The 26,725-nt window shown below is 42.0% G+C and overlaps 1 protein-coding gene across 15 annotated transcripts in view; it reads right to left on the reverse strand.

The window, feature by feature from the left end:
* LOC122561485 (protein piccolo) overlaps positions 1-26,725 on the reverse strand; it is a 650,955-nt gene that overhangs the window by 602,678 nt on the left and 21,552 nt on the right. For all 15 annotated transcript variants that reach the window (XR_015761043.1, XM_087999305.1, XM_087999304.1 and 12 more), the window contains exon 3: positions 16,013-17,416. Coding sequence is in view for 14 of the 15 variants with exons in the window: in XM_087999305.1 (XP_087855431.1) it covers positions 16,013-17,416 (1,404 nt within the window). In the remaining variant the exon portion in view is untranslated. The remainder of the gene's footprint in view (positions 1-16,012; positions 17,417-26,725) is intronic.

Below are 26,725 nucleotides of genomic sequence, written 5' to 3' on the forward strand. Positions count from 1 at the left end.
GATGGTAAATATTCAGCCTGGAGCCCAGTTACAAGTGGAGTTCCGCAGGGATCAGTTCTGGGTCCTCTGCTGTTTGTAATTTTTATTAATGACTTGGAATAGGGAGTCGAAGGGTGGGTCAGTAAATTTGCAGATGATACCAAGATTGGTGGAGTAGTGGATAGTGAGGAGGGCTGTTGTCGGCTGCAAAGGGACTTAGATATGATGCAGAGCTGGGCTGAGGAGTGGCAGATAGAGTTCAACCCTGTCAAGTGTGAGGTTGTCCATTTTGAAAAGACAAATAAGAATGCGGAATACAGGGTTAACGATAGGGTTTTTCGTAAGGTGGAGAAGCAGAGGGATCTTGGGGTCTATGTTCATAGATCTTTGAAAGTTGCCACTCAGGTGGATAGAGCTTGTAAGAAGGCCTATGGTGTATTAGCGTTCATTAGCAGATGGATTGAATTCAAGAGTCGTGAGGTGATGTTGCAGCTGTATAGGACCTTGGTGAGGCCACATTTGGAGTACTATGTGCAGTTCTGGTCGCCTCATTTTAGGAAAGATGTGGAAGCTTTGGAGAGGGTGCAGAGGAGATTTATCAGGATGTTGCCTACAATGGAGAATAGGTCGTATGAGGATAGGTTGAGAGTGCTAGGCCTTTTCTCATTGGAACAGAGAAGGATGAGGGGTGACTTGATAGAGATTTATAAGATGATCAGGGGAATAGATAGAGTAGACAGTCAGAGACTTTTTCCCCGGGTACAACAGAGTGTTACAAGCAGACATAAATTTAAGGTGAGGGGTGGAAGGTATAGGGGGGATGTCAGGGGTAGGTTCTTTACCCAGAGAGTGGTGGGGGCATGGAATGCGCTGCCTGTGGGAGTGACAGAGTCAGAATCATTGGTGACCTTTAAGCGGCAATTGGATAGGTACATGGATAGGTGCTTAAGCTAGGACAAATATTCGGCACAACATCGTGGGCCAAGGGCCTGTTCTGTGCTGTACTGTTCTATGTTCTATGTTCTAACACGGCCTCTTACCTTATGACTTAACCTTTTGTGAGGTACCTTATCAAATACCTTCTGGAAGCCCAAATGTAACATGTCTACCTATTCCCCTCTATCCACTCTGGTTAAGACTTCCTTGAAAAACTCTAATAAACTAGTCAGACACGATTTCCCTTTCATGAAGCCACTCTGGATGAAACTCTAATGGATTAGATTATGATTTTCCATAAGTTCTATTACTTCCTTAATAATTGATTCCAGTAGTTTTCTTACAATAGATTACCTAATTGGCCTAAAATAACCCATTTTTTCTTCCCTCTCTTTTTGAACAGGGGTGTCTCCTTGGCAGTTTTCCAATCCTTTTACTTCGCCACAATCCAAGGTTTTTTTTTAAATTACAGCCAAAGCACCCACGATCTCAGTAGCTCCCTCTTTTAGGATCCTAGGACGCAAATCATCAGGGCCAGGGGACTCATCTGCTTTTAGCACCATTAGTTTCTCTAATACTCAGAAACCAAGTACTTGAATAATAGTAGTGAATGTTGGAAGAGACTTTTCAAATGCTCATTATCTTATCAAGCTGGAGAAGACAACTCCATATTGGCCATTTTACCATGGGACACCATCAGGGCATTTTGATCGATTATATGTCACCATCTTTGCCAATAAACAGGACTCTACACAGAAAACTACTGTAACTTCAAAATAAAAAATATATTGACAGATGCAAGAAGCAATGCAAAGGATCCAATGAATTATATCAAGCATCTCTCAAAATATTTACATTATCATGGTGATTGATCTTCAATAGCCAGCACCTTTTTCCATAACATAACTCAAAATCAGATTTTGTAATCTTGAAAATCTTTTCTTTGACAATGATCGGAAGCTCAATAATCACACTTTTATTTTAGTGGAGTGATTTTACAGCAGTTTTCTGTCTTATACATATGCTGTGATTGGCCAGTTAAATTCCTTTGTCTTCACTGCCTGATACAGCAGAAGCAGCAAGTGTTTGCGAAGCTCTCAGAGGAGGCAAACATGACATCATATCTTTTCCATGTCAGTTCCTCGCAGAATTCTTTTAGAACATGCTGAAGTCAGCAACTTCAGACCTTTCTCTGCAAGGCCTGTACGTTGATTACAGCAAAGAATTACTGTGCTATATAAGGAAGCAGGTTAGCTACAGAATCATTCAAGATAATGCTATGAACCTAAATCTAAAACAAGTTAAATCAAACAATTTACTGAAAAGCAAGAACACGTTTGTCAGACATATCTGCCTGCATTCCATGTTTGCAATTTACTTTCAATGAATAAAGTAGAAGCTCCTAGCTTTGAAGACATTTTCCTGAAAAGAGATAAACTGTGGTGTAATACCTAGCTAGGAATGCAACTGTAAAATATGAAAATTTGATAAATGTCATGTCTGATGGGAGATTTGCCAACTTTGGACAGAATTTAATGCCCTCCCCTGTGGTGAGTTTCATGGCAGGGGTGGAATTGAATCAGACGGAAGGGTCTCCTGCTGCCTTCCCACCTGCTGCCCACAGAGACCCTTCTGTATGTAGTTACTGGCCACGAATAGGGCTTATCACTGATAGTCATCCAGGCATTAACACCTCCATTCTATACATTCAAATACTCCCCTTCAGCAGAAAGACTGCATAAAATCATTTAAAAAAAATTCTCCCCTTATAACTTCCACAAGAAAACAGATATTAATGCAAAATAAAAATCAAAAATGCTGGAAATATTCATCAGGATGGTAGCACCTGTGAAAAGGTTGAGCTTTTAATAAAACAGACTTTGATCATCTGAATATTTACATTTAATTTTTAATATTAAATAATAAATTGCATTCAACACACACACTGACATTAGTATTTTCTTTGGGAACTCATAAATAAGAAGCTTTTTTAAAAAAAATATAAAACTCTCTCAAGTACAGATTACTTCCGATCTCCTGTGTGTCACTGAGCATGATAACATAGAACATAGAAGAGCACAGCACAGGAACTGGCCATTCAGCACACAATGTCTGCACTAACAATAATCAGATTTGTCTGACCATGGTCCATGTCCCTCTATTCCATGCTTGTCTGACGAACCGCCTCTTAAGTGTTGCTATGATCTCTGCTTCTATCACCTCCCCTGGCAGCACATTCCAAGCATCTACCACCCACTGTGTACAAAACTTGCTTTGTATATCGTCTTTAAACATTTCCCCTCTTACCTTAAACCTAAGCTCCTTTGTGTTTGTTATTTCCACCTTGGGAAAGAGACTCCAACTATCCATCAACTCGAATAAATTAACTTTTCAGCAAAACCTTTTCAATCATAGATCAGTGCTCAAACAAGTGATTCCGTGTCCTTACCAAAGGATCAGGATAGATTATAAACAGACAAATCACAAACAACACTCTGTTTGAACAGTTGCTTGTTTGCAAAGGCTGCTGATTTCCTTCCTACTAGCTCAGTGTAACAGAGAAGCAGCAAAGACACCATCGGGGTGAGATCCCTAGACAGCCAACAGCATCCAAATGAATGTTTAACTTTTCACTCGGCCAAAGGAGACAAATAGCATCATAAATGAGAAATCCTGAAGTCAAAATATCCTCTTAATCTTTCAATTTTTCCTGTAAAATCCAATGTGACCAGAGCAGTGGGATTGTAAATACCAGATTGCTGTGGATTAATCATTAATGTGATTGAAACCAGACTTTGTTTTATAATCTGGGGCTACTACCATGGCAAAGCAATGCATTAGAGGTGATATCACTGGACTAGTAATCCAAAATGGCAACATCTAATGTTCTGAGGATATGGGCTTGAATCCCAACAGGACAGATGGTGAAATCTAAATTCAAAATTACTGCAGTTACAAACAAATGTAATGGGGACAATGAAAACACAGTCAATTGTTGTGGTTCACTAATGTCTTCAGGGAAGGAAATCTGCCATTCTTACCTGGTCAAACCCACATGTGACTTCAGACCTACAGCAATGTAGTCAACTCTTAACTGCCCTTTGGAATGGCCTAGCAAGCTAATCAGTTCAAGGACAGCGAGGGATGGGCAATAAATGCTGACACCAACATCTCACGAAAGATTATTTTTAAAATTGTGTCTTGTGGAATGCATTTGGATTAATGGCCCAATTTCCCTGTGAAATAGGGCCATTCCATGAAGAGAAATCAAATAGATAGAACACATTGCTAGAATATTGCTGTCAACAGACTCTGCCTAAACTGATCCCAACAACAAAGACACACCTCAAGGAGCAGATTGAGTGTTACAGTCCAAAGAATGAACACCTTGCCTGCAATACGCTACCAGCTAAAATTCTTCACTTGTGTCAGGTTGAAATAGTTTAAAATCTTCACAGCATTAAAGATGAAGGTGTTTTGTTCTGTTTGGACCATGTCAGTTCTTTGCAAAACAACTCAGTCAGACCCAGGCTGACCCTGTAAAACTGCCCTTGTTATGCTCCATCTGCTAATTCATTCCCTTTTAAACGTCATGATTGTATCAGTCTCCCATAAAATTTTGGGTAGAATGTTCCAGACTTGAATAACTCGCTACATAAAAATATATATTTCCTCATATTGTTTTGGTTTCTTTTTATTCCTTCATGGGATGTGTTAGTTGCTGACTGGGCCAGTATTTATTGCCTGTCCCAAGCTGCCCTGAAGAAGGGGCTGGTGAACTCTTGCTGAATCGCTGTACTCTGGTTTTTCACCATTTTGAAAATCAGAATAGTTTTTTTAAAAATCTAGATTCAGCAGATACTTCATGACTTTGAATGCCTTTATTAAGTTTCTCCTCAATCTTTTCTTCTCTTTAAAGAAACAGCTCTAGCTTCTCCAATCCATCGCAGTCACTGATTCCATGGAATCAGTCACATAGATTTTCCAATATTTGAGGCAGAAATAATGCTGCAGTCCAACATGTGTCACCATTAACCCACAGAATGTTAAATGTAAGGACAAACACCATTGGTAAACAGCTGCCCTGCACTTTTTCTGACATCTTCCATAGACATGGCAGACAGAGTGAAATTGGTGCCCCACTTTGCAGACAGAGACCTGGAGGTCCTGATGGATGGTGTGCTGCCGTCAGGGGATATTCTTTGCCCCCAGGACCAGCTGGGGAAGCCATGACACCAGAGCCTGCCCACCCTGGGTCAGTGCAGTCCTGGGTCAGTGCAGTCTCTGCTGCCTAGGAGAATGCCCAAGCCTACAGGAGGAACTTCACCTGAGTAAGGGACAGCATCTCCCCTCTGACACCTCTCACACTCCCTCCCAGATCCTGTATCCACCTCCTAATCAAGGCTTATGCTCTACCACTCAGTGTTGCCTGCAACACCTTCCCTCACCAGTCTCCCACAACACTAACCCTACATTTATGAGTTTTGAGAAGCTTTGTAGCTCAGGTTGATGTTCTGGATGGAGGTTTGCTCCTCCACTGCACCAACAGCTGTACCACCCACTTTCATTTCCATTAGGACCTGCCTCTGCCTCATTCCAGGGTGGAAACAGCCCTGTTTGGGCAGGAAGCGTCATGGCTGGTAGGTGGGCTGCCTGCTATTCTGTACTTCAGCTCTTACAAGGAGACGGTTGAAAGTCTGACAGCCCCAAGTGGCTGGCTGACCGACTGACCATATCCAAGCATCTGAACTGGTGTCAGGTGCTGCCCTTGACATACTGAGCTGGGGCCCTTTGAGTGAAAGCAATATTCCTTGACTTGCCTGAGAACTGCTGACAAGCATGGAAAATGACATGCTTTTGTGTTTGCACTGAACAACACCGCAAAAGCAGTAACAGACCCTAGTATCACTGGCTGAGGGGGCAAAAAGGCAAGGCCAGGCAGGGAAGCTGTGAGCATTGGGGTAGGCTCAGAGTGAGGGAGGAGCCTGGAGATCCAGTCTGAGATAGTCCCTGAGCACACAGTGACCTTACAGCAGCGTTACAAGAGTGATTTACCGGGGAAACCGGAGGGGCAGCACTCAAGGGCAGAGTGTCCTGTAAATGAATCAGATGTGCCATGATGGTATTTAGAGGCTGGTATATATTGTCCATGTATATAGGGTGTATGTCCAGTGCTCTGGAAGTGTGCCCTGAGATGTTGGTGCCTGGTGTCCAACATCAAGTCCTTCTGGAGCAAACAGAGAATTGAATTACCCCAGTACCTGCTCTGACTTCCTTGTCAAGTTTTCCTAATGTCTTTGCTGTTTGGTAAATGTAGTAAAATGAGTGGCTGAATGTTAATGAGTTGATTGTGGCATTAATAAAGATTTGAACAAACATTAATCCCTGTCGACCGGTATCTCGCCACTACCCAGTGAGAATCTCACCAGACTGTAGAAAATATGGAACAAGATAATCTGTGTCAAAACGGACCTTGCAAGACCAGTTGTCCGATTATGCTATCGCCCACATTGCTCAGAACCCAAAGAAATTCCTGATTAATCTACCACTCAACCTGAATGATCTGTAAATATTTAACAGAACTGGAAAGGCCAGCCAGTGACGAAGACTTCATCTTGTCTCCAAGTCATTAAGTTACAGTTATAGAGTCATACAGCATGGAAACAGATCCTTCAGTCCAACTCCTCCATGCTGACCAGGTTTCCTAATTAAACAAGCCCCATGTCTACACATTCATGTCAAGAAATATCAAATCAAGGGTTCACACATTTTAGCAAAGAGTTATATTGAACAGTTTGCCTCTGCTTGCTTACTTAAGTGCTTCAGATTCATTTTTTAAAATCACTGTGGGCATTGTTAGCTGGGTTATTTCCCTGGGGAAGGTGATGCTGAACTGCCTTCTCGAACCTCTGCAGTCCACATTCTGTTGGTAGATCCACAATTCCCTTTGGTAGGGAGTGCCAGGATCTCTGTCTGTTGATTCCTGCCAACGTGCTCCTTCAGACACTAAATTGTCCGAGTCGCTAGAGGCAAGGAGCACACACTCCAGATTAAATGGATCATAATTTCCAGTGGATCAAGTACAAACTGGAACAAGCTGCAGTTTTTTTGCTCACTGGCAGTTGGTATTGCTTTCTTCCTGCTGGAGCCACAAAACCTCCCCTAAAAACCTCAGTTTCTGGTGAATGGCTACTGCCAGAGCCTCATTGAAAGCAGATGAACCTGATTTGTATGAATGAAAATAGCTACAATATCAACTTGCATTTAAATAGCGTCCTTATGATAGTAAAATGTACCAAAGAATCCCCAGAGGAACACAATCAAAACGTTGCATGAGGAGACATTAAACCAAGTCAAGGGGATAAGCAGCTTGCTCAATGAGGTCATTTCCATGCACAGTGTAAATGGGGAGAGGAAGGGTATCAGGGTGGATTTAGGCATCAATACTTTTCCAGATCTTCCACTGGTAATTCTAGTTCACCAACCACCATCCCAGATTTAGTCATATTAATTTCCACTAGGTATTTGTCCATATACTTTAGCTAGGGAAATGATAAGTGAGTAGATCAAATCTGAGATGATCAACATGAAGGGCTCCTTTCCTCTTGGGAGTTGGGAGGAAGGCTTTAGTCGGAGATAGAAACATTTTCTCAGCTTAGTGGTGCCACACTCAGTGTGACTGAGAAACCAAGCTTAATCTGTCACTCAGTCACCTCACATTGTCAAGTTTCAGAAGAAAAAAACACTCAGGCAAAAATAATAATTCAATAATAAAAAATTCACAAATGTTTCTTTCATTTCATGATTTTGAGAAATGGTCATGCAGCAGAAAGTCACTCATTTCTAACATCAATATTTACATTAACACATGGTGATATATACAGAATCTATCGTCAATTATGGGTCTGCACAGAAACCAACCTGAGGCTTGGTCTTGGAACTAGTCTCACAGTTTCCAGACTTTTCCATTTCTCATGCCCCCTTCTACCCCAGATATAGTTATCTAATCAATGCTGAATTGTGGGTAATTTCACTTCTACTGTAGTAACTCCTGGGAATTTTCCTGAAATCCCTGAGGCTACTCCAATGAAAATAGCAACCACGAAGGAACAGGCAATCCCACCAGTTGTCATTGGATTTTAGGTCATATCCCAAAGGAAAACATTCACTCTGCCACTCACTGACTCTAACAGTCAGTACAACATTAACTGAGGGAGCAGAAAAGAGAACACAATTACTACTAAGATAGAAAATTCATTTCAAACCAACTGATCTCAACATACACGTCAGATTACCAGAATGATCAATTTACTTAAAACACATTGAGCTGGATTTTCAATTGTTTCAGGGTTAAATTTAGGATTGAACACAGACACATAACCATCTCCATCCCAACCCTGAGTCATTTCTGAATGAGAGTGGATTGGATCTGGTTCATCTGGATACCAGCAAACAATGGGCTGATTATGGTCAATCAGTGAGCCCATTAAGGCACTGCTTAGTGTGACTCAAACTAATAACATAGAACATAGAACATAGAAGAATACAGCGCAGTACAGGCCCTTCGGCCCTCGATGTTGCGCCGATCCAAGCCCACCTAACCTACACTAGCCCACTATCTTCCATATGCCTATCCAATGCCCGCTTAAATGCCCATAATGAGGGAGGGTCCACCACTGCTACTGGCAGGGCATTCCATGAACTCACGACTCGCTGAGTAAAGAACCTACCCCTAACATCTGTCCTATACCTACCCCCCCTTAATTTAAAGCTATGCCCCCTTGTAATAGCTGGCTCCATAACAGAGACATAAAGGTCGACAGCACAAAACAAGGCCCTTCAGCCCATTGAGTTTGTGCTAGTCTAAAGCAACAATCTAACTTATTCTAGTCCCATTTTTCAGTACTTGGCCCATAGCCTGATAGGTTTTGGCATCACAAGTGTGCTTCTTAAATGCTCTGAAGGTTTCTGCCTTTACCACCCTTACTTACAGTGTGTTCCAGCCCAGGCAAATCTCCTCTGCATCATCTCAGTGTTATCACTGCACACAACTGCACACAATACTCTAACAGTGCCTAACCAGCAATTTATACAGTTCCAGCTGATACATGACTTCCTGTCCTGGGACTGTTAATCAGCAGCAGACTATGTGATGGTGTCAGGTCAGAATGAAATGAGGAACAGAAAATTCAGCTGAGGATGGACCCCACATCTGCATCATCACAATTGCAACTATTGGCTGCCCTGGAGTGTGGAGGGGTTGAGGAATGCTCACTGCTTGTCCCTGGGATTGGGGGTCAATTGTTTGCAGTCTGGCCCCTGGGGAGAGGAGGGGTGTAATGGGTGTTGCTCCTTCAGGTGTGTGGCACAGCAGCTGCAGGATTCTATACAATAGAAATAAACTGACAAGACCACTTCCCTCACCCATCACCACCCTCAGATTAGTAGCTACTATCTCGGCATTGGGTGTTGCGAAAAGTGAATGCCAGAGGACCGTCCACATGATGAGCCCTCCCACATTCCCAGTCTGTATGATGTGTTTCCCCGGCCTTCAGCGGTGGAGGTTGCAATGACCATAATGATGGCATTGTGTAGTTTTGAGAGCCAGGAACTTCCTATTTTCCAGATTCCAGACCTCAAATGGAAAGCCAACTCAAGTATCTGCAGGTCAGCCAATCAGAAGCATTAATTTGCAGTACTGATACCAATTTACACTCAGCATGTCCTCAACATTACTGTGCAGTGTTAAAACAGTACATTTCAGTTCCTAGTGGTGTACCACAAGGATTATTACAGGTGGTATGCTGCAAGGATCTGTTTTGGGGCCACTGCTATTTGTCATTTTTATATATGTCCTAGATGAGAGCGGAGAATGATGGGTTAGTAAATTTGTGGATGACACTAAGGTCAATGGAGTTGTGGATAGTGCTAAAAGATGTTGCAGGTTACAGAGGGACACAGATAAGCTGCAGAGCTGGACTGAGAGGTGGCAAATGCAGTTTAATGCGAAAAGTGTGAGGTGATTCACTTTAGAAGGAGTAACAGGAATAAACAATACTGGGCTAATGATAAGATTCTTGGTAGTGTAGATGAGCAAAGAGATCTATGTACATAGATCCCTGAAAGTTGCCACCTGGGTTGACAAGGTTTTTAAGAAGGCATATGGTGTGTTAGCTTTTATTGGTAGAGGGTTTGAGTTTTGGAGCCACAAAGTCATGTTGTAGCTGTACAAAACCCTGGTGTGGCCACACTTGGAGCATTGCATACAGTTCTGGTCACCGCATTATAGGAAGAATGTGGAAGCTTTGGAAAAGGTTCAGAGGAGATTTACTAGGATATTGCCTGGAATGTCTTTTGAGGAAAGGCTGAGAGACTTGAGGCTGTTTTCCTTAGAGAGAAGAAGGTTGAGAGGTGACTTAATTGAGACATATAAGATAATCAGAGGGTCAGATAGTGTGGACAGTGAGAGCCTTTTCCGTTGGATGGTGAAGGCTAGCATGAGAGGACATAGCTTGAAACTGAGGGGTGATGGATATACGTCAGATGTTAGAGGTGGTTTTTTACTCAGAGTAGTGGGTGGTAGTGGAACGCACTGCTTACAACAGTTAGACTCACCAAGTTTAAGTGGTCATTGGATAAACATATGGATGAAAATGGTCATGTAGGATAGATAGGCTTCAGATTGGTTCACAGGTTGGTGCAACATTGTTGGCTGAAGGGCCTGTACTGTCTACAATGTTCTATGTTCAATTTCACTAATAGAAGTGAATCGGATAAAATGATGTGTGTCAAATTATTCTGTTTTCTGAATACAGATAAAACTCTTCTCACGTCATAGGTACAAGGTAAATCCATTTCCTCAATTAAATGGTTTGAATATTGAAGGAACTCATTATTCTACAGTTATTTGAGACAGACTTTTTATTTCTTCCTTTATATTGACACTAATTATATGACAAATTACCAATTAGAGAAGAGGATTCAAAGTCAGGTACCAGAGGTAAATCGTCTTACCCCAATCTGATAAGTCTCTGAAGCTCCATTGATATATAAGAAACTTACACAGTTCTTAATGATTCATGGATCCCATTTAAGGTCTTTAAGTAATTTGCAATTCATAGTTTCTCAAGAATGATTTGGAGGAAATAAATAACAGAATTGATATTACTATGTGAATACAGGTTTAGACAGAATCACATCTGTTAGAAGCTTTCACAGTTTTATACAACTGTATAAATTCTTTAACGAACCCGACATCAAACTTGCAAATGAGTCTGAGGATGTTGAGGGACAGGTGATCAATGCTGCCTTTGTCATTGAGGCCCAAAGCCAAAGCTTCTCTTGAAGATAAAAGGATATGCGTTGGACCCCAATCATGGGAAATCTTTCAGACTATGACCACACACCATCTTAAAATTGGAACTGCAAAACAATTTTAATGAGAAAGATCACTAATTGGCCAGAGATTGAGATTGGTTTTGGATCGAGGTTTGCTCGCTGAGCTGGAAGGTTCATTTTCAGACGTTTTGTCACCATACTAGGTAACATTTTCAGTGAGCCTCCAGATGAAGCACTGGCGGTGTAGCCTGCTTTCTATTTATATGTTTGGGTTTCCTTGGGTTGGTGATGTCATTTCCTGTGGTGGCATTTGTTCCTATGGTGGTGTCATTTCCATCCAGAACCTCAAATCTTCTCAAAACTCGCTAATTGACATTGGTGTCCAGTTAGAGACCTTGGATGAGGGAAAGAGGTGGAATCTTTTCTGAGCAGAACCAGTTTAAAGAGAAAATACTTGGGACATTTGTACCCAGGAGCATTACTGAGCCTTGAGCAAAGAGACGTACAAACATTACCATACTGTAGAAGAGGCAAGATTAGAGTGGTGCTGGAAAAGCACAGCAAGTTAGGCAGCATCCGAGGAGCAGGAAAATCGACGTTTCAGGAAAAAGCCCTTCATCCGAAATTATGCTTTAGAAGAGGCAACACTGAAGACCATAACATCTCCTGGCATTGTTCCTCTAGACGTGAAAGAGAGGACAGCATCTCTCTTGACCTTGCAGAACAGGGTACATACAGTACAGGCGTGAGTAGACTTATTCAGGTACGACAGTGACCCAGCTCACTATTTGTTCCTGCATGGAGGACCTGTGGAATAGTGCGGGTGGTATTACATTAAGGCACACTAACAGATTTTGCCACAGACCCTCATTGAAAGGATGTCTTAGGTTCCACATGGTGAGTTAGTTAATACTTCTCCTCAGTTGACATGTTGCCAATGCATCAAAAGCAGGTTTTGGGATGGTTCCTTTTTACATCTTTGGATTCACCCAGGGCCAGCAGTGCCACTGTGAAGGTTCTGAGAGTGGCTGCTGGTGGGGTATTGTCCATGGAGTATGCACCTTCACATCATTCATGCACCACCCCATTTAAAGCAGACGGACTAGGTCATTGAGGTGGCTGAGAACAGCTGCCCAGGTTGGAGTGTAGTGCCGGAGTGAAGACAAGGAGGTGACAAAGACAGAGACAATAATGGGCAATTAGAGAATTGAGAACAAAGCCGCTGAGCTGGGTCACGATACAGAGTTTCAAGATTCTCAGAAAAGGTGGGTGTTTCTGGACCAACAGCACATTTCGCAAAGAGTTCACAGTCATGCAGAGGAGAGAAGTCCATTCAGCAAGTACGCTAAGCAATGCCACAAGATTTGAGTTCCTGAGTTGCTCCATTATGAGAGTGACCAGACTGTGAGGGAGCTATGTGAGTGTGTGCACAAGCACTGTGTGACATGGATAGAGTGTAGGACGTGTTCTGGAGCTTTAAGCAGCCAGTGGTATAGGGACACAATAAGTGCAACACTGGAATATTTACTGGCCTGACAGAAGTAGAACCTGATTAATGATTCAAACAATGAATGGGAAGTGACAGCTTATTCCTCCCACATCAAGAAGAAGCAAACTCAGAAAGAGTAGGATTTTATCCACTTGAAATGTCAAATGTACAATTCCTTAGCAAATACTGATTTAATCTGCTAGTTGCTACTTTTCGATTTAAACCTCCCAAAAGTGAATCACTGAAGTAATGTCAATCAGTCAAACATTAATGAAATCGTCAAGGTTAGGTATTCATTCACAAGCTATTTATTTATTATTGGAAGCGTAGATGGTATTTTTCATTCTTCCAGTTCAATGCAGATTTCTAAACCATATTGAACATGTTCCACTCTGCAGTTCAAAGTGGAAATGAATTCTAGAGACTGTCTGCAGAATCAATACCATTGCCTGAGAACTGATGCCAATGGATAATTGAAATCATTGCTGTAACAAGTTTCTTAGTGGTAGCAAAAATCAAATGCATTTGAACTCCTGTGGGATCTCTGATGGAGAACATGATTAGACAAGTATATATATTTCCAATCTCATCAATGCTATATTCTTATCCTGTTACTGTTCTCCTATTTTGTAAACTGGTTTTAAATTATGTGTTGCTCTCAATATTTAAATGCGCATCAATGGCCAAGTACACATTTGCTGAATTCCTTCAAACAAAAATCCACCTGCAGAAATTAATCTGGACTTCAAATGGATAATCAACATGGAGCAAAATCTGCCGAAAAAAAAATGGAGGTGTTTGATCAATGGAGTACAGAAACCAGGATCATACAGGAAAGAGATGATCATTCTAGAGCCCATCAAAGATTGTGTTGAATCAGAGAATCAGTGACCAACACCGCATTCCCACAACTGGTGCCAGTGGGAAGCCAAGAAAATGCACAAGAAAATCCCAAAAGAAGGAATGTCCCTGAGGAAATAATCTCTCCCAGACTGTGCAAACCACCGCAGTGAGACCACTGCAAGGGAAGCTGTAAATACTACAGAAGCATCTGTTTAAGAAAGTTATGGGATTTGGGGAAGGAAAAGGGAATACTTCAGCTGTTAGGTTATCAGATTATATTTGGTTAAGTCAGAAATTGGTGATATCTTGTGAAGCTTTAGTCAATCTACATTTCATTGAATCTGGAGGGTTCTGCCGATAGTTTTGAATAATCGCAAAAGACATTGTCCTTGATCTTCCCTCTATGAACAACTTCATCAGAAACCAAACAAAGTGAATGCTGCAGGAAATGGGAGAGGTCATCCCCTGAGTCCTAGACATGGGCTTGAATCCCACCCCAGCAGATGGTGAAACTGCAATTAATAAATTCTGGAACAAAAAGATGATATAATGGTGACCATGTAATTATTGTCAATTGATATAAAAACCCATCTAGTTCACTAATGTCCTTTAGAGAAGAAAATCTACAATCTTTAACTAGTCTGACCTCCATGTGACTCCAGACCCACTGCAATGTGAGTGACTCTTAACCCGAGTCTGAAATGGCCAAGCAACTCACTGAGTTCAAGGAGCAATTAGGGATGGACATTAAATGCTGACTGAGCCAGCAATGTCTACATCCCATGAAAGAATGAAAGGGCATAAGGAGTGATAAAGATGGTGCAAGAGCATTGAGGAGGGCTTTGAGAGGCTACGAGAGGGTTAGAGGCTTTGGCAGTGAGATTACAGGCACAGGAATAATGGCGGAAGTTGTTTTGTTATTTGTAAACTGTGACAGACATGCAGTGCAGCAAACACCTGCAATAAATGTCATCGTTTTCTCAACACAGAGAATCCTTTTCTGCTGTAGGACAAGATTATTTCCTTGCAGAAGCTCCTTCTGATCCACATAAACTCACTAATTGACAACATACTACACATTCGCTGAGCATAATTCCTAGTTTATAGACATCACTTAGGAAGTGCATGAACTGAGTAACTCATTTCACTTGCAGTTTCTACCCTGTGAAGAACCAATTAACCTCCATTCAGTTTTCTTCATCACTCTCTCTCTATTGTTAAGATCCATACATTATCATGTGGGGCTTTGTAGTCCTTCTAATATCCCAACAGCTCCTTGAAGTTTCAATGTGCCCAGAAAACCCTGAAAAGCAATTTTACCGAAACTGACTTTGGGTGCCTTGCACAGCGTTTTGTTTCCTTGCGGCTTTAGGTACTTATTCCACTCTAAAATGAAGCAATCTCTTGGGTTACAATACTAAGTCATGAAGACTTGGGGTACTAAGTAAAATTCTCAGGAACCGACAGGGAATTCAATATGCTGTCTCTGAGAAGGTGTATCCCAATGAAAACAAAGGGTATTGCAAACCATTAATACAAGATTGAAACAGATCCAGAAGTCGAAACATGACAGCAAGTCACATTTGTCATAAATTAGCATTCTTTGACCTCACCCCAGAAAAGACATGTTTCTTATTGATTGTCATAAATGATGATGCTCAAAGATTTTAACACACAGAACCTTTACCTTTTGCAGATTTTATAAAACAGACATTCATCTGTCAGCACGGTTGCACCAGAAGATGCTTCCAGGATACAAAGCACGCAAAATTCGAATGCATTTGGAGATTTTAAACAGACCATAGAGTTTTAAATTACTCATCCTCAAGGAGTTTAAGAACACAGTACCTCAAACAGTACTTGCAGAAGTTTTATCAGAAACATTTTAAGCACATTATTATCATAAAACCATCTCAGAAACAATCATTATTCCAAAGTGCGTTAATGCTGAAAACATAAACATTATATAGTCTGCATAATTTCAGTTTTTTGATTAATCTATGATCGATAGTGGGTAGAATATTATCAGAAATACATCTTCTGATAATATAATTTCAATAATCTGCTTGACAGCTTCCCTCATTATGGAATGGTTATTATTAAATTAACATTTTGTGATATCACAATGGTATTACTGTAATGGGGTGAAATTCTATACTAGATGGCACTTACTAATCCAATCAGCAATAACATGCTGTTACGGTAAAAGTGACTAGTCTAAAGAGACATATTTCAGTTTCTACAGTACGACAACCTGCCAAAACTGCACCTAAGGAAATGATATAAACATTGGATATAAATGTGAAACAGTCTCACTATGAAAAAGATTATCACAGCAATAAGTATGAAATGTCCAAAATATGAATTCAAGTGCCAACGATAATATTTATTTTTAGAAGTAAAATATTGTATGTGTTAATTTCCTACCTCTGTCAAATGTGGCATTGGATTAAATCCACAGAGATTGCACACAACTGCCTTGCATTCAGTACAGGTATTGAAGTTGGGAGGAGCCTCAGAACCAATATTCAAATCAGTTTTACAAAGAGGGCAAGTGCTCTTAGGTGGAGCAGTTTTTCCGGTCTCCAAGGGTTTGGTTGTTGGTTTAACCATTTCTGCTCCAGGTTTACTTTCTTTCACCCCTGCTGCTTTCTTTATGATTGCATGGTCTGTTGTGTTTGTCTGGGCTGCCCCAACAGCTTTCTGTTCAAAAGTATCCACTGCTGCTGAAGATTTAGTTTCTTTTTTACCAATGTCCCGTTTGGGGGATGGCTGGGGAACACTGCTGTCCTTACAGGCTGTCTGAGGGGGTTGCTTTGCAGTGTGACCATGTTGGTCCTGTTGCTGAGGTGCTGCAGATATCAAAGTTGATGCTTGGCTGAAGAGGGATGCCCCAAACCCAAAGAGTTTTCCAGTGACAGTCTCTGGAGGAGTTGACGGCTGAAATGGTGGCGGTTGTGCAGAACCTCCCAAGTTGAGACTGAAACGCCGTGACTGTTCTGGGGGTTTCTGAGCTTTTGGAGTTGCCGGAATCTGTGATGGCACAACTTTAGCAGCTGGTGGTTTCTGAGCCAGCTTTGCTTGTTCTTCCTTTGAAGGAGCAGCCTTGGATTCCCCTTTCGGAACAGGCTGTTTGGACACTTCAGGGCCAGCAGTGCTAATGCTCGGGGGCTGTGTTTTATCGACTGGCTTCTGAACCTGCACTGATTGTTTCTGTTGAGACACATCCTGCTTTTGATCCTTTACCCCAGTGTCAAGTTCTGTCCCTGGCACTGAATTGTCCTTTTTCTGCAGTTGTTGTTGTGTGCTAATGTCAGAGTCCTCCTGCTTTTTAGCGAGCTGCTGGTCTTGGCTCACTGGCTTGGCGTCTTTTTGCTGAACTTGGGGACTCTGAGAGGGTTGCTTCCTTTCTGCTCCTTGTGCAGTGGAATTGAGTTGCTGAGGGGGTTTGTTCAGGTCTTGCTGTTTCTTTTGACCCAACAGCTGCTGAGATGGTTTCGCTGGTTGGGGTTTCTGGGATGCCTGCTGCTTTGGCTGTGGGTCCCGAGGCCCATGTGACGGTTGCTTGGCCTTTAGTGGAGGCGAAGCAACCATTGATTGCTGCTTGGTCAGGACAGGCTGCTTTCTGGATCCAGAGTGTGATAATGACTTGGCCTGTTCAGGTTTGGGAGCTGGTTGCTGTGCTGGAGCCTGTTTGGCTGCTTGTGGAGCAGAGGAAGTCACACCCTGCTGCTTGGGCTGGAGAGGTTGTGGCTTGGAACTGGGTACGGATGTCATATCTATGCCAAGGGCTCTTTGCATCTGACAATTTAAACAAAGCCATTCTCTGACCTGCAAATAATGTACAGAAAAAGCGAATGAATGAAACACAATTTGACAAAGTTGCAGTGAATCAGCTGTAATCAGGAGATGGAAGGGAGGGAGAAACTCAACAAAATGACTGTCACCAGGGAAGAAGCCCTGAGCGAATTATTGGAGGTGTGTGCTGCCAAGTCTTGATTCCGATGTACTTCAGTCTTGGATCTTAAAAGAAATGGCTTGTGGGATAATGGATGAGTCAGTTTTAATTTTCCAAACTTTTCTAGCATCAGGTAAGGTTGTATTAGATTGTAAAACAGTGACAGTGACATACAACTTTATTCAAGAAGGGATGGAGACAGAAATCAGGAAACTACAGGCCAGTTAACTTCACATCTGTAATTGGGAGAATGTTCACAGCTATTACTAAAAACATCATATTAGGGCACTTCAAAAAGTTCAAGGTAATCAGGCGAGTCAACATGGTTTTGTGAAAGGGAAATTATATTTAATCAATTAACTGGAGGAAATAACATGCTGTGAATAAAGGGAAACACTCATTGTGGGCAATACAAACATTGCATTTTGAAAAGTTATTGGGAGTAGGAAGAAATGTAAATTATTTAGATTAGCCATGAACTTGGTAAATGGCAGAGGAGGCTCAAGGAGCCAAGTGGCCTATACCTGTTCCTGTTTTTGTATAACTGGATTGAAGCCGATCTACTAATAGTTAACCAATGATTTAAATAAGCAAGCATCATAAATTGTTTGTACTAAGACTCACACTGACCACAGCAATAAAGTCAACTTTATTTTTACATTAACAATTGCTGTTCAAAGAAGACTTCAGACTATTCATGGTCTATAATAGAAACCTCTGAAATATCCCAATGATCTTAATTTCTTTTTATTCATTCATGGTGTGTGGACATCACTGGCTAGGTCAGCATTTATTGCTCATCATTAATTGCCCAGAGGGCAGGTGAGAGTGAACCACATTGCTTTGGTCTGGGGTCACATGTAGGCCAGTCCAGAAAGGGATGTTGTTTCCTTCCCTAAAGAACATTAGTGAACTAGATGGGTTTTTCTGATAATTGACAAGAGTTTCATGGCCATCTTAATTCCAGAATTTTAACTGAATCACAATTCCACCATGTGCCACGGTAGGATTTGAACTGGGGACTCCAGAACATTACTGGGATATCTGGATTAATAGTCTAGTAGTGACTAGGCCACTGTCTCCCCGTTTTTTTATTTCTCATTCCCAAGATACAATTGTGTGTGAAAAAGAACAATTTTAAATGAAAGACCCCTTTCAAGTTACACTTTTAAAGTGAAAGTGTGTGTCAAATATTGTTTGGAACAGGGAATTTTGAAAATATATGTTATTTTTGTCAGAATTCTGGGTTGCAATGAGGGAGAATTGGGAATGATGTTTACACAGGGAGGTGTGCCAGTGCTGTGGGGGAGGATTGAAATTAGATTGGCAGGAAACTCTGATCCAAGTGAAGGAAAACTAGTAACGAGTAGAAGAGCAGCAAGCAAAAATAAAAGACAGATGAAGCAAATGGCAATCGTAAAATAGGATCAAAAGTTAAATTAATGACACTCTATCTGAATAAGATTGATGATTAATGTGCACAAATGGAAGAAGATGGAGTTGATTTAATTATCACACAGGCATAGCTCTACAGTAATCAAGATTAGAAACTGAATATTCAAGGAAATTCTACATCTGGAGCGGGGTAGGTAAAATGTAAAGAGATGGGATAGCGCTCCTTTTTTAAATTCACTCATGGTACATTGTTAGCTGACCCATCCCTAGGTGCCCTTGAATACAACTGAGAGGCTTTTCAGAGCCATTTCAGAGCGCAGTGAAGAGCCTTGTTGAGAGTCTGAAGCCACACGTAAGCCAGCGTAGATAAGAATGGCAGATTTCCTTCTCTAAAGGATATTAAATGTATTAGATGGGTTTTTGAAATCATTGTCGTCATTTAGCTTTTAATTCTAGATTTCTTAATGAATACATTTTCCATAATTTTCTGTGGTGGGATTTGAACCCAGACTTGCTGGATTATAAGTCCATCAATAACACCACCAAGCCATTGCCTTTCCTGAAAGCAAGGCATGATATCAGTACATGAGTAACAGAAAACCTTAGTATAAAGATGTGGACATGGTTTGAGTGAAACTAAGAAACAGCGAGGGGAAGCAAACATTGGTGGGAGTTGTGTGTCAGTGGTGCTCATGAACACAATTAGGAGAGCAAAGAGAGCGCATGAAAAGATGTGAGCTGTGAAGATTAAAGACGATCTCAATTTATTCCACAAGTTTATCAAAGGAAAGAGGGGAAAGTCTACTGTGGACCAAGGGGCAATCTATACATGAAGCAGCAGGATATTGGTAAAGTGTTAAATCAGCACTTCAAATCTGTCTTTACTCAGGAGGAGGATGATGCTGGTACAGATTTCGAGAAGATGGAATTTGAAGTTCTTGACTAGATTTATATAAGAAGTGAGGAGGTATTGATGGTTTGGGCAGTTTTAAAAGTGGACAAAGCTCAGGTCTGGATGCTATGGGAGGCGAGCAAGAAAATTACAGAGGCACTGACGCAAATTTTTAAATCATTATCAGAGAAAATAATGAAGGATAAAATTAATGTCCATTTAGAGAGGCAAGGTTTGACTGAGAGAAAGTGAGGGCTGCAGATGCTGGAGATCAGAGCTGAAAATGTGTTGCTGGAAAAGCGCAACAGGTCAGGCAGCATCCAGGGAACAGGAGAATCGACGTTTTGGGCATAAGCCCTTCTTCAGGAAGGTTTGACTGAGGACAGTCAGCATGACATTGTCAGAGGGAGGTCATGTCTCAAAAATCTGGTGGAAGTTTCCAGTGAAGTGACCAAGTGTTTTGATGATGGTAAGGCAGTTGATATAATTTTAAAAAATTTCAGCAAGGACTTTGACAAGATCCCATATGGGAAACTGATAAAGAAAGTAAAAACTCATACGGATAAGGTAACTTGACTTAATGAACCAAAACAAAATCAGAAATAGCTGGCGAAACTCAGCAGGCTTGGCAGCATCTGTAGGAAGAAAGCAGAGGTAACATTTTGAGTCTGTAACTCTTACTCAGAGCATTGATTTAGTGGCAGTAGACAAAGGGTCACTACCCTGTACCACTGTAGAAGGTTGTTTGTGTGACTAGAGGCCAGCGTCCAGTACCACACCACGAGGATCAGTGCTGGGTTCCGTACTGTTTGTGATATTCATAAATGATGTCGATGAGAAAGTGGAGGGGTTGACATGATGACTAACTGGATGATTGAGAATGAGGAAAAAGTATTAGATTACAGGAGGATAAAAATGGATTGGTCAGATGGAAGTTAATCCTGATCACTGTGAGGTGATGCAGTTTGGACAAAGTAACACACCCAGGGTGGCATGGTGGCTCAGTGGTTAGCACTGCTGCCTCACTGTGCCTGGGATCCCGGTTCAATTCCACCCTCAGGTGACTGTCTGTGTGGAGTTTGCACATTTTCCCGATGCCTGTGTGGGTTTTCTCTGGTTCCCTCCCATAGTCCAAAGATGTGCAGGTTAAGTGAATTGGCCATGCTAAATTGCGAAATAAGATAGGGGAATGGGTCTGGGTGGGATATTCTTCGGAGGGTCAGTGTGGACTTGTTGGGCCAAATGGCCTGTTTCCGCACAGCACTCAATGAATGGCAGAGCATTAGCAACTCGCAGGGAGAGAAGTATCTTGGGGTACTTGTCCACAGATCCCTGAAGGCAGTAGGGTTAATGTGGTAGTACAAAGACATATGGGACATTTGTCAATTGTGGCATGGATTATAAGAGCAGAGAGGTCACGTTAGAGCTGTACAGGACTTTGGTTAGGCCACAGATGGAATACTGTGTGCAATTCTAATCACGTTATTATAAGAAGGATGTGATTGCACTGGATGGGGTGTAGAGGAGATTCACCAGGATGTTGCCCAGGATTGAACATTCCAGTGATGAAGGCAGGCTGGATAAGTTTGGATCATTGGTAGTAAGTACTTGGTAGACGAAACATTAAGGTTTTGGGCCGAGAGTGGGAAAGTATGTTTATTGGTGGAACAGTCTCAAGGAACTGAAGGGCCTTTCCATACGGTGTGATTCTATTATTCTTTAATTCAATCTGTGGAATTAATATTGCGCAGACAATAAATGAAAAAAATTAGAGATGCATGTAACCTGGGCAATACAGTAAGAATGGGGTGACTTCAATTTACATCAACTGGGCTAATCAAACCAGCACTAATGCTGTAGAGGTTGAATTCCTGGAGTGTGAACAAGATGGCTACTGGGAAATTATATTTACAAACCAATCATTATGGCTGCAATCCAACCGGGCTGTTTTGGATTTGTAACTGCATAATGAGGGAGGGTTAATTAATTAATTTTGGGAAATAGTAACCATAACTTGATAAAATTTTTCATGAAGATTGTTTGTGACATAATTTCTTTGAAAACTGGGATCTTAAATCTGAACGAAGGGAATGATGAAGTTATGAGGCATATGCTGGCGATATTGAGAAAATTTGACAAGGCTTATAATTTACAGAAACACTACAATATCTACAACAGAAAAACATTCTTTGGAGACACAAACACCCAAACAGAAAGGGAACAAACCATGGTTAATGAAAGAAGTTAAATATTACGTGAGATTAAAGGAAGTGATTTATGCGAATTTCAGAAATAGTGGCAAGCCTGAGAAATGGAGCATTTATGACCTGCAATGGAAGTGAAGAAACTAAGAAGGGAAAAGTAAATATGAATGCAAGCCAGTGAGAATATAAACACTGACTGCAGAGGCTTCTACCAAGTTAGAAACATAGAAAATATCAGCAGTTTGACGCTATTTAGCCCTTTGATCTTGCTCCACCATTCAATATAATGATGATATGGAGATGCCAGTGTTGCACTGGAGATGGGGTGGACAAAGTTAAAAATCACACAACACCAGGTTATAGTCCAACAGGTTTATTTGGAAGCACTAACTTCAGGACAGCTACCTGATGAAGGAGCAGTGCTCCAAAAACTATTGTTTCCAAATAAACCAGTTGGACTATAACCGGATGTAGTGTAATTTTTAACAATACAATCATGGCTGATTATCCAACTTGATCCCTTGTATCCCCATGCCCTTTGACCCTTTTTGCCCTAAGAACTGTGTCTAATTTCTTCTTGAAAACATTCAATGTTTTGGCCTCAACCACTTTCTGTGGCAGAGAATTCCACAGGCTCACCCCCCCCCCCAAACCCCCCCTAACCCCCCCTAACCCCGCCCCCCCCAAACCCCCCTCCCAACCCCCCCCTAACCCCCCCCCCACCCCCCACGCACTTGTGGTGAAGAAATTTCCCTTCAACTCAGTCCAAAATGGCCTATCCCATACCTTTGACTGTCACCCTTGGTTCTGGATTCTCTGGCCTGTGTTTACCTTTTCTAGTCCTGCTAGAAATTTATATTTTTCTATGAAACTCCCCCTTCATTCTTCTAAACTGTCTTACCTGACCCAGACACCCTTTGCACATCAGTCCTGCCATCTCAGGAATCAGTCTGATTAAACTGTGTACAATATGAAAGCAAAGGATTAACAAGGGGAAGTATGGATTTGTCTCAGGGGAGCAAAATGTACTGTGAAAAACAGGACAATGGCAGAGAAACAAAACAATTTCTCTGAATCTGCCTTCATGGAAGAAAATATCCCAGAAAGCCTCAGCAAGCAATGGATTTGTGTAACCCATGATCTAAAAGAAATGACTATTATGAAAGCAGTAGTATTTAATCAATTAGCTGGACTGATGGTTGATGAATCTCATGGACCAGATGAGCTTCATGCCAGAGTGCTAAAGGAAGTAGCAATGAGACAATGGATCGTTGGTGGTTATTTTTCATAATTCTATCATGTCTAGAAAACTTCCTGCGTATTGGAAGCTGGCAAATGTAAGCTCACTTTTAACAAAGGGAGGAAGAGGGAGAGTGGGGAACCATAGACCTGTTAGATTAATGTCTGCAGTAGGAAAAATGTCAGAATCTGTATACATGGATGTGATAACAGAACTTTTAGAAAAGAATAGTAAAATTGGGCAGAGTCAACATGGAGTTCGGAAAGGGAAAGTCATGTTTTTTGAGGATATTACTTGCAGCATAAACAAAGGAGAACCAGTTGATGCGGTGGTGTTTGGATTTTCAGGAGGCTTTTGATATTGGCCCACACATGACATTAGAAAATCAAATTTGTGTGCAGGGGATTACAACAATATACTAGAAAGGATCAAGGATTGGTTAAATATCAGAAAGCAAACAGTAGGAATAGAACTAGAACAGCGAACATTGAACAATACAATGCAGAACAGGCCCTTCGGCCCTTGATGTTGCGCCGACCTCTGAACTAATCTTCGTAGGCCCCAGCTATGCCTGCCTCTTCGTAACCCTCCTTCGACTGACTGAACTGGTCCTCACTCTGAACAACTTCTCTTTCCAATCCTCCCACTTCCTCCAAACCAAAGGAGTAGCCATGGGCACCCGCATGGGCCCCAGCTACGCCTGCCTCTTCGTAGGATATGTGGAACAGTCCATCTTCTGCAGCTATACTGGCACCACTCCACACCTTTTCCTCCGCTACATCAATGACTGTATCAGCGCTGCCTCGTGCTCCCACGAGGAGGTTGAACAGTTCATCCACTTTACTAACACCTTCCACCCCGACCTCAAATTTACCTGGACCGTCTCAGACTCCTCCCTCCCCTTCCTAGACCTCTCCATTTCTATCTCGAGTGACCGAATCAACACGGATATTTACTATAAACCGACCGACTCCCACAACTACCTAGACTACACCTCCTCCCACCCTGCCCCCTGTAAAAACGCCATCCCATATTTCCAATTCCTTCGTCTCCGCCACATCTGCTCTCAGGAGGACCAGTTCCAATACCACCCCACCAACCTCCATATACATCGTATCATCCGTCATCATTTCTGCCACCTCCAAACGGACCCCACCACCAGGGATATATTTCCCTCCCCTCCCCTATCAGCGTTCCGAAAAGACCACTCCCTCCGTGACTCCCTCGTCAGGTCCACACTCCCCATCAACCCAACCTTCACTCCCGGCACCTTCCCCTGCAACCGCAAGAAATGCAAAACTTGTGCCCACACCTCCCCCCTTACTTCCCTCCAAGGCCCCAAGGGATCCTTCCATATCCGCCACAAATTCACCTGCACCTCCACACACATCATTTACTGCATCCGCTGCACCCGATGTGGCCTCCTCTATATTGGGGAGACAGGCCGCCTACTTGCGGAACGTTTCAGAGAACACCTCTGGGACACCCGGACCAACCAACCCAACCACCTCGTGGCTCAACACTTCAACTCCCCCTCCCACTCCACCAAGGACATGCAGGTCCTTGGACTCCTCCATCGCCAGACCATAGCAACACGACGGAGGAAGAGCGCCTCATCTTCCGTCTAGGAACCCTCCAACCACAAGGGATGAACTCAGATTTCTCCAGTTTCCTCATTTCCCCTCCTCCCACCTTGTCTCAGTCCCAACCCTCGAACTCAGCACCACCTTCCTAACCTGCAATGTTCTTCCTGACCTCTCTCCCCCCACCCCCACTCCGGCCTATCACCCTCATCTTATCTCCCTCACCTTAACCTCCTTCCACCTATCGCATTTCCAACGCCCCTCCCCCAAGTCCCTCCTCCCTACCTTTTATCTTAGCCTGCTTGGCACACTTTCCTCATTCCTGAAGAAGGGCTCATGCCCGAAATGTTGATTCTCCTGCTCCTTGGACGCTGCCTGACCTTCTGCGCTTTTCTAGCAACACATTTTCAGCTCTGATCTCCAGCATCTGCAGTCCTCACTTTCTCCTAGAAGATCTGAACTAATCTAAGTCCATTTCCCTTCACTATCCCATCATCATCCATGTGCTTATCCAAGGATGGTTAAATGCCCCTAATGTGGCTGAGTTAACTACATTAGCAGACAGTGCATTCTACTCTCTTACACTCTCTGAGTAAAGAATCTGCCTCTGACCTCTGTCTTAAATCTATCACCCCTCAATTTGCAGTTATGCCCCCTCGTACAAGCCGACGTTATCATCCTCAGAAAAAGACTCTCACTGTCTACCCTATCTAATCCTCTGATCATCTTATATGTCTCTATTAAATCCCCTCTTGGCCTTCTTCACCCCAATAAGAACAGACCCAATCTACTAATCCAGTTCCTATGCTCCAATAATGATTTAGTGCATGATTTAGTGCCATTAGTAGTTTTTCAATAAGCAAAACATCAATGTCTTCTGTAAAAGTGGGGTCACTTTCAGAGCTACTTTATGGACACAATGAGAGTTTTTAATTTTAAAAAGTCTGTTGCTGTTTTGTAACACTAATCACTAAACCAGAAGCTGACTCTATGATTTCAGAACCTAATGGCTCAGATCTTTTATCAGTTGCAAAGTAAGGGCACTTGCCACTGACATTGAAGCAAGTCTCACAAAGATCAAGCAATTTCTTTGTCAAGAATTCTCCTCCAGTGAATCCTATAACTAGGTTTGTAGACAGGGCTTCAAACCAATTAGTCAACGGTGGTGGATGGGTAGGTGGTTCAAAAGAAGGGAAATTTTAAAAAATTAAAAAGTAAGAAGAGATCAGAGGCGCAGGGTAGTGAAAAGGGGAATGATAATCAAAGTGTCACAGCAAGGGATAGGTTAGGTGGATTGGCCATGCGAAATTGCCCAGGGTGTTCAAGAATGCATAGGTTAGGTTGATTAACCATAAGACATGCGGGTTTACAGAGAGATGAGGTGGGGGAATAGGTCTGGGTGGGTGAGTTGCTGTTTCCACACTGTAGGGATTCTATGAAAATTTCCCAGAAAAATGCAACAGAATTTAGCATCAGAATAAGTGATAATGAAAAAGCTTATAACTTAATGCATGCAGCATTTGTATCAAGATAAACAAGTTGATAGTATAAAGTTTAATAAATGAATATGTTTTGATAGCGAAAACAGAGATGTGGTCACAGGAATGGGATTTTAGTATCAAAGGTAATTAAAACTTCAGAAAAATAGACATAAGGGAAAAAGAGAAGGTTTGTTAATAAGGAATGGTATCAGTGCAGTGGTGAGACATAGTATAGATGCAACAGATTATGGTATAGAATTAGTTTGGGTGGAAATAAAGCATGACAATGGAAAGAAGTGACAGGTGGGAGGAGTCTATTGACCTGTGAAGAGTTTTCTCACAACAGGACAAAGTATAAATAGGGAAATAATGGAGGCAAGTGAGAAA

Source organism: Chiloscyllium plagiosum, unplaced genomic scaffold (genome assembly GCF_037043375.1).
Source record: "Chiloscyllium plagiosum isolate Xiang-an unplaced genomic scaffold, Cpla_swu_hap1 HiC_scaffold_23, whole genome shotgun sequence".
NCBI classification, from domain to species: Eukaryota; Metazoa; Chordata; class Chondrichthyes; order Orectolobiformes; family Hemiscylliidae; genus Chiloscyllium; species Chiloscyllium plagiosum.